The sequence below is a fragment of the Cyrtonyx montezumae genome, unplaced genomic scaffold (assembly GCF_038088225.1).
Source record: "Cyrtonyx montezumae isolate F1298 unplaced genomic scaffold, pur_monq_1.0 scaffold_0, whole genome shotgun sequence".
NCBI classification, from domain to species: Eukaryota; Metazoa; Chordata; class Aves; order Galliformes; family Odontophoridae; genus Cyrtonyx; species Cyrtonyx montezumae.
In genome coordinates, this window is record NW_027071824.1 from 9,133,795 (window position 1) to 9,150,504 (window position 16,710).

Genomic DNA, 16,710 nt, shown 5'->3' on the forward strand with positions numbered 1-16,710 from the left:
ATGAAAGAGAATTATTAAGCACCACAGGAAAATGCTGCTGTCCTACTTGCTGTTAACGCTGAGGAAGACCTGCCAGATCTTGTAGTATTTGTGCGTGCTATAGAGGTGGAAAGAAAGATGGTTTCAGAGCTAACAATAGCAGCAGCTTTGTGGCTAGGAGCCTCATTATAGTAACTCAGTGATGACAGTCTGGTTCAAAACGTGATGAAATCCGTATTTCTGTCCTTTCCTGTGAGTCTTGGTTAAATTCTTTCAAATCAAAGCTGAAAAGAGATTTGGGTATTTTTTTGTAGAAGACTGAAAGATCCTTTCCAATTCAGATGCAAGCATGACATTTTTAGGATTTGACAGAATATGATTTTCTGTATATTCGTAATGTGTTTTAAATTAAGCTCTCCTCAGTCTTCAAAACTGTCTCATGCAGTGCTCTCACAATGCTTGCATTTATGATCAGCTAAGAGAAAGAAAACAGTTGCTAACACGTTACTTCTGTCTTACTCTTCTGTTTGTTACTTTCCTGGGACTGTGCATACATTCAGGGAAGAGTGTTAAAGAACGTGAATTGCTTTTGTTCTGCTGACAGCATTGTTCTAGTGTACTTCATGGACTACCAGGCATTCAGAGATGGTGAAGCCCTTCAGTAAGCTGTCCATTACAGTAGCAGGTGGAGACTGGGCTTCTTAGTTCCTCGTGTGCACAGGGTGGTCTCCCCTCTTGTACCAAAACAATGTGCTGTTTTTAGCTGTTCTGTTCAAACCAGGGTTAGCTACAAAGCTCTGTGAAATCTATGTAGTGTTATGAACTAGTGGATTTATTAATCCAGTAAGCAAATGAGAAGATGCAATGTAAGTTAACATTTGTCTGCAATAGGTGAATGGTCTGCTCAGATGTTGAAGGTTTGGTTATTTGAGCCTTCATTATTTTCTTCCAGTGTTTGCCCCTCTGATACTTCCTCTGTCACCTTCTTTGGGAATGTTTCCTTGGTAGTAGATTTGGCCTATGTAATTATTTAGGGTTGCATAGGGATAACTAAGGAAGCAGTAAGTACAAAGCTTTAGTACGTGACAATTCTTACAAATAGGTTTGCAGTCTCCAACTATTCTTCCCGAGCAGGTTGCTAGTTTCGTCTAGTTGCTAGCTCTCGGTGGCTTTCTCTACCGAGAATTTGCCTGCTCTCCTACTGAATCTATTCAGACTTTTTGCATTCAGAATCTATTTTTCAGATTTTTTGACGTCTACTGTATTAATTGTTGGTTTTGCTGTTGTTGTTGTTTTGGTTTTGTTTGCTTGTTTGCTTTTGTTTTTGTTTTCAAATCTAGGCTAATATCCCCCCAGTACTCATGGCAGCCTGGGAGGCCTCCCTTTAGAACTAAAAGGTTCAGTGCCTTTTTAGTAAAAACTTAAGAAACAAAGTGTGGTGGGTGCACTTCTATGCCTAGTTTTTATATTTCTTGTTACTTCATCTCAGTTCAGGTTCTTCTTCCTTATTTAGGTTTTGCATACCTTTAAAATGCTCCCACTATTCTGTGTGCTTGGCTCTTGCAGATGATGATGTAATAGAGAAGTGCATAGTTTGTAAAGTTGACATTTTTGAAGTGGTTGGAGATTAATATGCAGCTTGGGAGATTCTGAGCGTACAGCCTATGCACTCTTCCTTCCAGAAAGAAATGAATACTTGGAAGGATTGATAAAGAGAAATTGAACTAAAAATTGTCTGAGGAGTCTTGGCGTATTTGGGGATTTTTTTTTTGTAGCCCTATCAAATTCTGCATGAAAATTGCTGTGTAGGTCCATTCTTCTCTTTCTCATAGCAAATGAAAACTATTTTCATTCCCTCTGCATTTGGGCCATTTGTGGGAGGAGGTATACATATGTCAGCATGACAAACAAAATTTCTGCATACTTTGTGTGCTTCTAAAGCTTTTAACCACTTAAAGATTGCTTTTTCCTCAGCAATTTTAAGAAAAGTGTCCTTTTAAAGCAGTTATTTATATTTTTATGTGTAAGGATTTGCATTTAGCCTTAAAAGAGACTGCAGCAACAAAAATCCAGAATGCAGTTAAAAGTCTTTTCAATTACTGCTGAGCTTTGCATGGTTATAAAACCTTTGTTTAATACATAAGTACAGTGCTATCTGCAGAAAATGTGGTGCTGAGGAGCTTACCAAAAACAGGACTAGTGACAGCTTTTCCCGGGCTTCCAAAGGTATTTCTTTGGTGTCTTATGAATTTGGTAAAAGCAGCCAACCCATGATTTGGAGACTGTGTCCCATAGCAAATGTGCATAGCTTCAATTTGTGCTGCATGAGTGCAGCTTGACACATGACTGGATATGTTGAACAGGACAAGAGGTGTGAGGACTGCATTTCTGCATTCAAGCAGGTGTGGTACTGCCTTGCAGCTGGTATAAGGCCTCACGTAGAAAATGGAAACTGGGGATCTCCTCAGTGTGCTAGCAGTTATGCAAGATAAATGCTGTATTTTATGTCCTTGCTCCCTCCACATAGGCTCCTGTCTGTGATGCAGCCTGATCTCCTGCAGGTAAAGGAGTGGGCATGCTTGGGGCCCTGAGGCTGAGCACCACCCAGCAAGGAGGCTGGTGGCACAGGCAGCCATGCTTGGAACTGACAGGCCTCACCTAGGCAGTGCTGTGGGAAGCAGCAGTGCCTGTGAGGATGAGGAGCACTGCCATCAGCACATGTCAGTGTTTGCCTTTTTATGTTTGCTGGTAAATGTGCTTCTCTTGTACTCCAGCATGGAGCCTGTGCTACAGGCCATATGGGCCACAACAGCTGGTACAAGTATGAGTTAAGAAGTTATTGCTTGTAACTTGCTCCACTGCCTTCTCATCTGTATTGGGCAGTAGCAGAGCGGGCTTCTGTCATATAACTCCTCCATTTATGTTAGAAAAGACAGTAACTAGTCAGAGATAGTCCAGTGCTTAGAAGACAAAATGCTGAGCAGACTGCATTGAGCAGGACTTGAACTGGTCAAGGTCTGGAAGCAGCCTGGCCTTCAGCTCTTTTGAGCACCCCAGTACCGTCCCTGGTGGCTCTCTAATGGTGGCAAACTGCAGCACCCAGTTTTAGGTCCCTTCCAAGAATTTAGGGAAAATATGGTTCAGATCCATAGGTCAGAGTGAGACTGCTCACATGCAGAAACATGCTCATGGCTAACGAGACCATGGGCCTGCTAACTGCATGTCCATCTGACACAGCACCATGCAGGTCATGGATGTCCACAGCAGCACCATGCACACAAGCTCCTGCAGAGTTTGCGGAGAGGAATTGACCTGGCTTACAGCTGCCTTGGTTTGCTGGAACTTAGTGCGACTAGAGCCAGCCTGGGCCTGCGACAGCCTGGGCCTGCGACTGCTCCCCAGCAGGGCAAGGCTCCAGCAGAGCATGCAGGGCAGCTACGCTTGCTCTGGTCTGGCACTGTTCCTTCACTTAAAGCGGGAACTGCCAGCATGTGGGAAGCCATTATCCTGGATCACTGTATTGATTCTCCCTTCCCCGTAAGTGCTATTCTTTCACTACTGAGGATTATGCTTTGTCCACCTTATACTGAGCTTGCTGCAGACTGAGTTTCCTGGAAAAAAGGCAGTGCTGTCACGTACTCAGTTTGTTTATTCTTATCTTACATTTAGCTTCCTAATTGCAGTTTGGAAATTAAATATATTTTGTGCTAATTTTATTCTTCTGCATCTGGGTAATGCTGCCAAGTCTGACAACTTCTTTCCAAAGACACAATGTGAAGATACTGTTTTTTTCCTGCTTCACAATGACAGAACTGTCAAGAAGCATTGAAGTCAGGAGCAACACGCGTTCTGTGTGTGCCAGTGAATCAGTGCTTATTATGTTTGTTTTAATTTAAATCACTCTCCAATGGTGGGATGGGTTTATTTACACATTTACAGTAATGATTTGAATCAGAAAGTTATTTCTGGAGCGTAAGGATTTAGAGTGGGTTTTCCCAAAGGCAACTGAAGACATCAGGTGGCAGTGTTCTGTAGAAGCTGGGGGCTACAACTCTTATGCTCTGCATTGAAAGCCTCAAAGAAATTGCTTACTAGATTGTCTTCACCATCTCACCAATAATTAACCCCTCCTGAAGGGGGGTTGTGGTGAGGAGGGGGTAGGCCTCTTCTCCCTGATAAGTAATGACAGGACGAGAGGGAATGGCCACAAGTTGCGCCAGGGAAGATTTAGATTAGACCTCAGGAAGCATTTCTTTTCTGAAAGAGTGGTCAGGCACTGGAATGGCCTGCCTAGGGAGGTGGTTGAGGCACCATCCCTAGCGCTGTTCAAGAAGCGTTTAGATGAGGTGCTAAAGGACTTAATTTAGTAGTTGGGTAGAGATAGTGATAGGAGGATGGTTGGACTAGATGATCTTATAGGTCCTTTCCAACCTTATGAACTTATGAACTTATGAACTTATAATAATATAAATATAAAAATCACTACTGAAGACCCTTAGGCTGTTCCCTTAGACTGCTTAGCTCACAGGCTCAGGAAAGATGGTTAAGATAGCAGACTGAAAGTTAATGTTTCTTCATGCAAGAAAGTCTATTTTTCCCATAAAAAATGAAGAAAGTAAATGTGAAGGTCTTCAAGCTGCTGTAGTCATCAGCTTTTCCTCATCTCTCAGAGCTCATTCTTCACTGTCCTTGTACCATTGGGACTAATTTGTGTTTTGCATTGTTCCCAATCTGCACATTGCTGCTAAAAGAGAGTGTGGAAGGGACTGTATGGCAAGAAGTGCTTTGCAGACTGCTGCTTGGACAGTCCAGACTTGTCTCTGCTGTGCTGACCCCAAGTGGCCAAGCTTCCCTAAAATATCAGAACTTCTGCGTGATGTGTAACAAGTGAGCTCTGGGATGAGGCAGCTGTAGGATGGAAGAGACTTTTTGTAACTATAGAAAATTGGTGCTCAACCGTAAACTCAGGAAAACAAATATAAGAAGTCACTTATGACACAAAACAGAGCAAGTAACTTCCTGGGATCATTACATTTAGAATGGAACTGCCTTGCTGACTTCAGAACTGAGGAGCTTTTTCTTTCTGATGTTGTAAGACAGATGATGCATGCGTTTAAATAATGAACAAAGCCACGTTCACAGAATAAGACACTTGAGAACTGTGGTAACATTGCTATAAATGTGCAGAGGTTATTCATTTGTCAGTAATAATAAAATCTTTCAAATAATTATTTTTCTACAACTCCTCTCCCTTAACAAATGCACAGTTAATGACAGCCTTGAAATCTCTTTCCCTCTGTAGATTGTATTCCGGAAAATCAGCGATGTGAAACGAGAAGAAGAGGAGAGAATGAAAAGGAAGAATGAAGCCCCCCTGATTTTGCCTCCAGATCACCCTGTTCGCCGACTGTTTCAGAGGTTCAGGCAGCAGAAGGAGGCACGGCTCGCAGCTGAGAGAGGCAGAGATCCAGATGACCTGGATGTGGAGAAGGGCAACATCCTAGGCGAGCACTCCTCCGCACGCTCAGTGGTCAAAGCCAGCGTTGTGACTGTACGGGAGAGCCCTGCGACGCCTGTGTCGTACCAGTCGGCTTCAACCTCTGGGACATCCGATCAGGCGAAGCTTCAGGCCCCCACATCAGAGTACACGGGATGTAAAGCATCAGGGGATTACCCCCGGAGAAAAGGCTGGGCCAAATTCAAGGAGGCCTGTGGGAAAGGTGAAGACTGGAACAAAGTCTCTAAAGCGGAATCTATGGAGACTTTACCAGAGAGAACTAAAGCTTCAGGAGAAGCTACCCTGAAGAAGACAGACTCTTGTGACAGTGGCATTACAAAAAGCGACTTGCGCTTGGATAATGTTGGGGAGACAAGAAGCCCACAGGACCGCAGCCCGGTCCTCACCGAGGTCAAGCATTCCTTTTATCCTATCCCAGAACAGACTCTTCAGGCTACCATGCTAGAAGTGAAACATGAGTTGAAAGAGGACATCAAGGCTTTAAACACAAAAATGACCAATATAGAAAAACAGCTCGCTGAAATACTTAGGATATTGACCTCAAGAAGAAGCTCCCAGTCACCACAGGAGTTGTTTGAAATATCAAGGCCCCAGTCTCCAGAATCAGAAAAAGACATGTTTGGAGCTAGCTGAGGTGTTTCTCTATTAAAAAAACAAAACAACAGTCAATCAATCAAACAAACACCCCCCTAACATTTTAAATTTAATCTCGAAAACGAGAGAGGGACCAATTCACTAAGCATGTTCCCTGTGTCTAAAAAGGTACGGTAGCAGGAATTGCAACCTCATATCAAGATGGCAGCTGGCTCTGAAGTCTTTTTGACAGCAAGGGTACAGTTTATAAAGCTTTTCTTTTCTCCATTGGTGCCCATTCTCCCCACTCCCTCTTTTTCCCTCAGGATGTTGGAATAAGAGCTCCGAAAGCAGCAGCCATCCCCGTGAGCGCCAGGTGACCTCTTAGGTTTTTGGAGCATGCCTTATGTAGTTAGCTCAGTTTTTGCCTGTACGAGTAAGGACTGGCCAGGGTGCTTATGCTTTCAGCATTTTAATTATTTGCTGCTGCTGTTGTCACTGTCTCAGTCACCTGTACAGCATGTTAAATGTCACAGTATATTTTCATATACCTGTAACAAGGCAAAGAGGAGTAGAATTTGTGCTACTTAATACCAAAGTTACTTTTGGGTAGTCAAGGGAGAGCTAAAAATATGGGAAAAAATGTAAAACAAAACAAAACAAAACAAATCATTTCTAATTCACATATTGCTAAACCAGTTGCATCTAACAATGTCCTCAGGTCTGTTAATAAATGGAATCATTCACATTTTCATTCTTTGAGTCAGAATACCGATTTCCAAAATGTGACTTCTGTCTCAGATGGCTTAGAGCGTTACCTTTGTTTTTCATTCCCAGTATTGCACATCAATGTCAATAGCTGTTCTGCAAATTTGCCTCCCTGTGAAAATATACTGTAGCATTTATGTCCTGTTTCTGCTATGGGTCTGCTCTTTTAATTCTTGCTAAATTATTATTCAGAAGTTTCTGTTTCGGTAATGTTCATTGTAGCCAAAGGCTTTCACAGAACTTTTGGAGATTTTAGATAGTAGCATTTTTCTCGATATCCAGATGTATTATTCTTGATCTATCTAGAAAGTAAATGGAGGTAGAAATACAGTGCTTACTGTATACAAGTGCTATTGTAGCAAGGAAACAAGATGATCTGCTTCTTAAAGAAGGAGATGTTTCCAAAACTTATATTTTCATAACTTTCTTGGAGGAAGATTGAAGCACTTTACCAAAACGACTGTTCATTATTCATTAGTTAGGGTAGCATAGGAGATACCATGGCTTGGGACATAGGTGTAGATTTGCAGTAAATTCTCTTCACTGATCTGGTATGCTCACTATTTAACAATAGGTTATTGTCCAGAAGCATGGTACAACACCTTTTATGGGTTTCATTCTTAGAGGCAATAGGTCCTAATATATTGTGGGAGTAGTTCTCATTCTTTTTCTATGGTACTTAAAAAAAAACAACAATTGTTTTTGGAGATTTTGAATTCAGGTGAAGTAAGGAATAGAGAGGGGAAATGACCAATTTAAAAGGATTTCTGGTGGCCTGATGCTTGTATGGAGCCATGCAGAACTGTGCCTGGGGAAGCGCAAGGCCCACTGATGAAGCTGTGCACACAGTATTGGAGCTGTGCTGTGCAAAGCTATGAGCTCAGGCATAGAAGGCAGCGTGTTTGTTTTATCTGTTCTGAGGGCAGCACCACAGTTTGCAGATGTTTTTAGAGTTAGCTTTCAAGAGTCTTGCACGTTGGTTCAATATCCAAGTGTCCACAGATACTAAATTCTAATCAAGGATTGAAGGATTCCTGAAATGCCTGTCTGGATCAAATCTGTATGCAACTTTCTACCCCTCCTACAGATAAGAAAAGGCATTATGGGAGTGACTTGCTATGAAAAAGAGAAACAGGTGCCATTTCCTGAATTTATTTCTGGTTCCAAGTTTGGGTTTTTCCAGTGGAAGCTGGTGTCTTTTACAGTTATGTACTGAGGGCGTACTGAGGAGAACTCCTTTTGACCAAAGTCACTGTGTGCTTGGTGCTTTAATCACTATGAATGGCAGCAGCTACCTGAAGTAGCTATACCATGATTACCATTAGGAATCCATACAACAGCAGTTTCAGTTAGGTACTACTTTGTGGTTTTTCTCTCTGAACTCCTCAGTCAGTGAATTCATTGGGCAGTGAAGTTAGGTCAAAATAAACTACAGGTTTGCAAGTATACATGTATTTGTAATCAATGCCCCAAAGTTGCAGTGAGATTTGAGTGGTTCACTTGGTGCCAGTTTTCTAATCCAGGCAAATTCATCAGCATAGTGTTTCTCTCAGAATGTGTTTGAGAAAGTCTTTCTGAACTCAGCTGGCAGCGAGCTACCTGCAGTCTGATAAACATGGAAATTCTTATCACAGACAGATGAGGGAGGAAAGGTTTGTCGCCCCCCAGCGATGTGCCTAATATCTCAAGCATTGCAGAGCAGATGTGGGATTAGATGCACAGTTGCAGGTTACCCAGTCCTCTGTTGCTGAGTCTGCATTAACGTTTCTCAGTGGTATCTTTCATGTGTCCTCCGGGATATGTTTAAGGTTTTTCTGGTGTTGCTGATTGCCTAATCCTGGAGTCATGGCAGGGTTAATCCTAGAAGCCCCACTGTTATTTGCATCGCCACACGTGGTTCTGTGAGTAAAGGAGCACAAGTCCCCATTTTCTGTGGGTCCTTCAGTGCAGCCTGAAGTTCAGTTCAGTTTGGAACACAGTTACGTGCTGCATGGCCAGGGCTGGGTAAAGCACGGAGTCCATTTTTAAGGCTTTTATGAGGCCTTTATAAGAGCCTATAAAGCCATTTATAATCCACTCGTGTAGCTTTCAACTCTGGAATTACATTTAAAATGTAATATCTCTGAAGATTGTGGCCAAATTTGATTATGTTACAGTCATGAAACTGCAGAACTGTACTCCAATGACACCTTCAAGGCATCTGCTCCAGGTCAGCACTGAAGTGGGCAGTGTCACAGAGATTTGTACAACTCTAACAAGTCAGACCCATTTTATTATGATTTCATGAACTAGCTGTAGAAAACTGCATCATCCCTTAGTAATCACTATGTGTTGTGAAACAATTTGGAAAAATATAATACTTAGGATGAGCTTTGGTCTTTGGATTTCCTGGGCTACTTAGTGTTAAATGAGCAAAATCTTGTCTGCTGTGGGACTCCTTTGACCTTCAGGCTAGTTTGGGCCTGCAGTGTATTGCCCAGGCTCAGCAGATGAACAGAGACATTTAGGGAGTGACAGAAAGCTGCTGTGTTGCAAATCTGTCTTTCTCCATTGAGCCTTAAACATGGATGCCTAAGGCTAGGCGGTGTGCATATCCATGGTAATTGTTACTTGTTCTTCCACTTTACTTGTGAGCTTTTCCTTTTTCTCTCTACGTGCTGAGTGAACCTTTCCACTTACATTATTTTTCATCTTAGAAATGAATGACCTCCGAACATGAGATTCTGGCCCTTAACAAGAAAACAGTTGTACATTCTGTGTTCTGGCACAAGTGCTTCTGACACTTAACCATCTGCTAAACAACCCGTGTTAATGAACAAGAGATTGTGTTCCATTTTTACCGTACAAATGGAATGAGATTTCAGTCAAAAGCTGGTAGTTCAGAGAAAGAGCCTGGGTTCGTTCGGAGTTGTTACAAAGAGAACTTGTAAAAGTTCATGCTTAGCCAGAATACCAGTATGCAGCCCAGGATTAAAAAAGCAAAAACCAACCCTCACCCCTTCCGTGTTCAGCGACATTAACTTCTGTCTGGTATTACCTGTATGCTTTTACAAACACCATTCTTGCTTTAAATCTCTTTCACAGTGCTGCTCTGAATCCCAGCGAACACCCTGTTTAGCAGCTTCGAAGGTGATGTTCTGCTTCTACAGTACTTCACTTTAATGAACTGAACAAGATATTTACTGTGAATATCTGGTGATATTTTTTTCAATCACTCTAAACCAGTCTGTGAAAGAATTTACTATGATTTGTCTTTGCTATATAAACAACAACGTGTATGACTACGCTTGTGCAGTTGCGTGTACATACACACGTATATATAATATCTATGTATAGATAAGTCTGTGGATTGCATTTTTGTTATGTAAAAGCCCATCCTTCATTTGATGAGTGCAGTTCAAGAAGGGAACTTAAATCTTCCCCGTAGCTACCCATGGAATGTGCTAGCTAGTATCTTGTTTGTTAAATGTTGAACTTTCAGGCCATACCTTCTGCTTTCTCTTGCGGGTCTCAACTTTGTGCAGTTAGTTTGGCTGATACTGTGACCGAGAGGAGATCTGTCAGGAGCTGTGTTAGCCAGAAACCAGAAAGGTACGTGCAGTTGGAAAAATGCAGTATCACAGCTGGTGGGAATACAGCTTGTAAGCCTCTGTTTGTTGCTCGCTCACAGTACCTCTGAAGCTAAGCTGCCCTGGTAATGCCTCTCATGGCTTCTCCTGCAGGAGGGGAATGTGGAACAGGCAGGTTTATTTTTCCTGGTACCAGAGGCTGTCTCAAGGTGCTGAGCCTGTCCTTCTTCTCACAGGACACTCAGTCACTGCACTTCTGCTTTCTCAGCCTGGTATTAGATGGTGAAGAGCATCTACCTAATTCTTCATTTCTCAGTAGTCTCCTGTGGTTGTATTGGCAATAACAATGTCTGTGTTTCAGCTGCACTTCTGATTCATTAAGACAAACCTTTTAGAGAGAGACCCGGGCAGGGGAAGCTCCAGAACGTTGAGGTGAAGTACAGTAGATTACTGTATCCTCTAATCCAACATACTTTTGACCACATTGTTGTGGCAAGCATTGATTCAACTAAATAAAAATAACGCTTTTTGCAATAAGATATAGCCAACGTTTAGCCTTAAGACCCTTTCATAAGTGAAACATTTCAAACTGTGATTCCATTCTCCTTCCTTCTTCACCTTCTGTAGTATTTACGATGTTGCCTAAAGATAAAGCACTTTGATTAGCTTTCTAAATCTAATGGATATCACTCGTTGGTAATCACGCTTATTTCTCCACTTAATGCCTTCTTATTAGGATAATAAATTACTCCAATAGTCCTCTCCCTTTCCAAAACAGAAACATAATTATTGTCTGAGCACTTTTGTGTTACCGCGGAGCCACCCAGCCTATCACAAAAGTGTATGTTTCAAAGGTTTGTTTTTTTTTTTACAGTGCAATGACGCTACTGTGAATTTACCTGCAACTGTAATTTGTTCCGAGCTGATTGTTGAGTGTTGTGTAAACATATTTGATGTGTGATCCCAGAACATCTCCATAACTGGATTTAAATGCCTGATGTCAACAAAGCAGTTTGGGGTTTTCGCTCGCTGTTCTGAAAGGCAGATGTCCTTTTCCTTTCCTCCCACTGAATCTGTGACCACTAACATAGAAAAAGAATCGTTTTAGCTGTAGATGAAGGACGTTCAATAATCTTGTATCAGGATGAACTGCTATATAAAGAAATACAAAGTTTTCTAATGAATGTGTTATATTATTGTACTTACATACAATCAATATTTGTACATCTGTTGGAAACCTGTCCGCGTTTCGGTATTTAGCCACCACTGCATGGACACTTTATTGATATGCAGTTAATGCAGTCGCTTTGGAGCTTTTAAATGTATTTCACTCAGTTTTATCCTTTCCAAAATCCACCAAATACTCCTCTTTCTTTTTCTTTGCATTTGTCACTTTGTTCAATGAAGCATGACCAGACAAAGAGAACAAGTAGATACTATTTTTGTGGTCAGCAAAGCAGCTGCCAGTAGATAGACAGTGTGTGTGTGCACATACACACTGCTTTGGAATGTTTCAGTTACAAATGCAGCCACCTACATTAATGATATCCCTGTTAAACATTTTTAAACAAGCACAAATAATATTTGTAAAAAAAAAAAAGTTTAATTTTATTTATTATAGTAATAAACTATTTTATACGTTATAATTGCCTTGGCGTGCTTTTTAATGGATTGAGTATGTACCTGTAAGAATAACAAGGAGATTTTAAGTTAGTCTCTAAAATTCTGGCTTGCCATTTTGTTGCTACTGTTCTGTATCTGGAGTGCTGTTGATAGAGAAGTTTGCTATTACTGTTTTACTTGTGAACAGCTCAGGTTGTTTCTTCAGACTTCTGCTGCCTTGCCTCAGTACAACCATGGTTTACATGTGCAGGGCTGCCATAAAGTGGATTCAGGTGTTCTGTGAAGCACAGTGGACTCCAATCTGGACCAGCTGTCTGCAAAGGCGTACCAAAATCACTGCACCTGTGGGCCAGCAACCGATCTGGGCATGAATATAAAGTTCTACTCTTCAGGACTTCAGCCTGTGAGCTTCGCAGCCATATTTGTGCTTCACACTCCAAAGCATGATCTTAGCCCATCACCTCCTCACGCTTCGTGGGATTGGGAATCTAATCTTCAAAAGGACAGCAATAAGGTGTAAGCTTTCAGACTGCAGAGCTGAAGCTAAACCATACCAGGAGCAGCCAAGGAGCTCAAGGAGCAGCTATTTTCACCACCATTTCTGCATCCACTGCAGTGTGCACTCTGACAGAACTTTTGGTTGCTGGTATTGCTCCATGACCAGCATGAAAGTCTCTGCTTTATTTTGTCTAGAGTTATTACGTGTTCCCGGTTCTTACTAGAACAGGGAAAATTACTAGAGTGAAGGTATGTACTTTTTAATTTGCTTTTGCTTTGAGGTCTCCAAAAGCTGCAGTTTTTCGCTGTTTTTCTCTTTGTTCAGACTCCTTGTGCATTCTCAGCAGCCTTCCTGGTGGCATTGTGAGCTTGACTTACTGCAGGGACAGATAGCATCACCTGAATAATGCTTTCCTGTCCTTGCCTGCTTCCTATTACCAGTCCCTCAGCCCCACTTCAAACCAGAGCCTATCAATAACAGCAGTTTTGCCTCAATTTGTGTGTTTAAGTGAGAAGGTTCACTTTCTTTGTCAGCCGCAGCCTTTCTCTAGGCCCAGCTGCTGAGCAGGGCGGGCCTGGGCCCCAGCCCAGCACCTCGTTCTGTGCACCTGTGCAGAATCAGCACCACAGCTGAGGCTGGCAGTGATCTCAGGGCTTTTGTAGCCCAACCCCTGCTCACACGGAAACATCCAGAGCAGACTGCCCAGGGCTGCGTCCAGGCAGCTTCTGAAGGTCTCCAAAGAGGAGACCCCTGCAGCCTCTGGGCAGTTTATGCTGGTCCTCTGACACCTATGCAGCACTGAAGTGCTTTCTGGTGTTCATAGGGAACTACTGCCTGGAAGTGGGCACCGGAGAGAAGAGCCTCTTTGCAACTTCCCTCTAGGAGCAATTGATGAAGCACCGATGGCATCCCTCTGAGCCTTCACATCTTCCAGCTGAGCCACCCCAGTCCCTCCCTCTTTGAGGAAGTGCTGCAGTCCTTTGATCAAAGGTAAGTGGCTGTATCTTAAACTCTACAGTATGTCTATATCTGTTTTGTACTGATGGGCCCTGAACTGAATGTGGTACCTGAGGTGTGGCCTCACCAACGCTGAATAGAGAGGGAGGAGCACTTCAGGCAATTCACTTCACTGCCTAATGCAGCCAAGAACACCATTATCATTCCTCGTGGCAAGGCACACTGATGGCTCACATTCAGCTCTGTGCTCACCGGGACCTCCAGGTCTTTTCTGCAAGGCTGCTTTCCAGCTGGGTGTCCCTCAGCATGTCCTGGTACACGGGGCTGTACCTCCTGAGGTGCAGGATGCTGCACTTCTTGTTGAAATCTGTGAGGTTTTTTGTCAGCCTACCTCTGGCAGGAGGCAGTTTGTGCTGGGGGGAAGGTCTCCTGGCCTCTGTGTGCTCACTGTGGTGTGTTGACTTCCCTTGGCAGCAGGAGTGGGTGCCCCTGAGGTTGAGCTGCAGGGCAGAGCTGGCTGTCCCACTGGGGGTGCTGAGGACACGGTTTGCTATGGTGCTGGTTACTGCTGGCAGTGTACAGTGTTGAAGTGCAATGGGTGCATTGTGTAGGAGTATGTGACCTGTGTGATGGTGTGGAGTGACTGGGTAAATAGCCTGTCCTATTCTGAAGGACAGAAGGAAAAAAAAAAAGCAAACATTGAGGGATCTGGAGAAGGCATAGACTAACCGAGCGGTGTGTCTGTCAGCAGCAGAAAGGAAGGCTCTGTGCACAGCCACATCTGCAACATACACTGCTCAGAACTATCTTTTTCTTCTTCTTTTTTTTTTTTTTTTTTTTTTCATTTTTAATCTCCTTTCCTCTTCCATCCTTCTTCTCCCTACTTTATCTTAGCTGAGTTTGGGACCAAGTACTTGTACAGCACAGCCACATTAAAATGTCAGTCACCCCATGGCACAGGTGTAGGTTTAAAACAGCTGAACCTTAATGGTAAACTCAGCCTTTCAGCCCTGGTACAGACAGGTGATGAGTGCAGGAGCAGCCTTGGGGAGCTTACTTCTGAGCTGATACACTCCTGTCCTCTGCTGTGTTTCTTCTCTTTTTGGTTTTTTTTTTTTTTTTTTGCTTTTTTTTTTTTCTGACATCACTTATGTGGTTTTCCTTACAATGAGAGAGGTGTGTTGGTTTCTGTCCCAGTGAGTTTTCTGGTGAGCTTTCCAGTTAAGCAGAAGGTATTTTAGAAGTGATGATAACAGGAAGGGTTATCAAAAGTTGTCAGCTGTGGCATAAGGATAGTCAAGAGAGTTAAGCTGATCTGTATGTAGCCCCAAGCCAACATAAATTATTTGTTTGGTTTCCCTCCAGTGTGGTAACGTTGTACACTCAGCCATATTGAACCTGGCTACGGGAAGCGTGGAGGCAGAAATGGAAACTGAAACAGCTCAGCTGAAAGCTAAATTGAAAAAAGCACCCATTAGGAAAGTGTGCAGAAAGTGTGCGTGAACGAGTGCATGAAATTACAGTTCAGACAACAAGAGTTGTAAATGGCTCTGCAAAATCGGAGTGGTCATGTTGCAGCCGTGAGCAGTACATTAAGCAGTCGGGGGCTCGGAGCAGGTACACAGGCTGTGCTGATGTGGTGTGAGTGACCAGGTGTAAGCAGGAATGTGGCAGTATATGGAGGAAGCATGCAATGTAGCAAAAGCATAGAGTAACCTGTCCTGGCAGATTGAAACTGTTGCATTCCCTTTGTCTGGGAAAATTGGTTGTGGAGGAAGCCTAGCTGTGTGACGGGGACAGCGCCTGAAAAAGGGCGAGAAGGTCAATGGGTGAGAGTGCAGCCTGCAAACGCATCAGTGAGGTAGGCAGCAGGGAGGGAGCAGAGCCACTGATGAAAGGAAAGCAGTGGGACAGGAGAAAGCAGGACTGTCTGCATGGGGGGGTGGTTGGGCTGGGAGTTACAATGGGCTGCAGCCATCTTCCAAGCAGCTGATGCAGTTTCCTGGTGGAGCATCCAGATTCCCAACAATGTACGTGGATGGCTTCAGGGACAGGCTGACTTTGCTCGTGGCCGGCCTCCAGTGATTAAACAGTTATGGATGGGGGAGTCCTGGTGGGATCGTGTGACGGTTGGGAAATCTCATTGATGCTTTTCTATGAGCAGGTTTGTGAGGAGTCAGTGCCATTGCAGCAGTGAGCAGTGTCATTTTGAGTTTTTTTGTGACTGGTGGTAGTGGTCACTACCATGTTTAGGTGTGTGGGGAGAAGCAGCATTCTACTTGGAATGATTTTCATGCTTTTTAAGCCCTCATGTGTTAGGGTTTGTACCCAGCCCGCAGCTGTTCTTGTGCCAGTGGTTATTGGCATAACCACTCAAGGATAGCAGGGCTCAGGAAGATTCATTTTAGGTGTCTTAGGGTCAACAAGCAGCATTTGGCAGGATTCGGTCAGAGTGAGGAACTCTGACAATAAGTAACCTGAGCAAAGACTGCAGAAGGCAGGCCAGAAGCACCAATGATGGCATGTCTGGGTGCACCCAGAGGCCCTTGTGTATTCAAGTTCTGTAATTGGTTTTACCCCATGGTTCCTTCTCTCCAGTGCTTTGGCATTTCATGTCACCATTGGTGATGGGCCTGCTGAGCTGGGCTGTGCTGCTGCTGCCTGCTGTTGGAGTTTGGGGCCCAATACTGGGCCTCGAGGCAGGCAGCCAGGCAGGGGGAGGCAGCTGCAGGACTGTGGCAGTAGACCAAAACAGAGATGTGACAAAAGGAGCAAATTTTTAGCCTGTACTTTCTGCACGGAGTGCCACCTCAGCACAAAACTACCTCAAGTTGAAACAAACCTGTAACTATAAATTAGCAGTAGCACCACAGTAAGAATTGTCTAATAAATGTGTATTTTTATCTCTGTGCAATTTGGGTTACTATGAGGTAATGCACCCTTATACCCAAATTATTACAGCAACCTTAACCCTTCCAGCAGCAGTCAGAAAAAGTCTCCTGCTGCTGCTTTCCATAGGATTTTTTCTTTTAAATTCCTTCACTAAGATGTGGACGTTTCTGGTCTTCAAATATCATTTCCATTTGTTCTTTTCTTGCCATCTAACTTGGAAACTCCAATGCAGTAGTGCAGGGCTATCAGTTCTGTGGTCCGTAACGGTTAATTAATTTTGTCACCAAATGCCTAGAGGAAGTGGTGGTACAGTTCAGACTTCACAGGTCATA

General features: G+C 43.3%; 1 protein-coding gene across 1 annotated transcript in view; it reads left to right on the forward strand.

The window, feature by feature from the left end:
* KCNH1 (potassium voltage-gated channel subfamily H member 1) overlaps positions 1–6,159 on the forward strand; it is a 165,806-nt gene extending 159,647 nt beyond the window's left edge. The window contains exon 11 of the mRNA XM_065750268.1: positions 5,282–6,159. Coding sequence (XP_065606340.1) covers positions 5,282–6,130 — 849 coding nt within the window. The 3' untranslated portion in view covers positions 6,131–6,159. The remainder of the gene's footprint in view (positions 1–5,281) is intronic.
* The last annotated feature ends 10,551 nt before the right edge of the window (positions 6,160–16,710 follow it).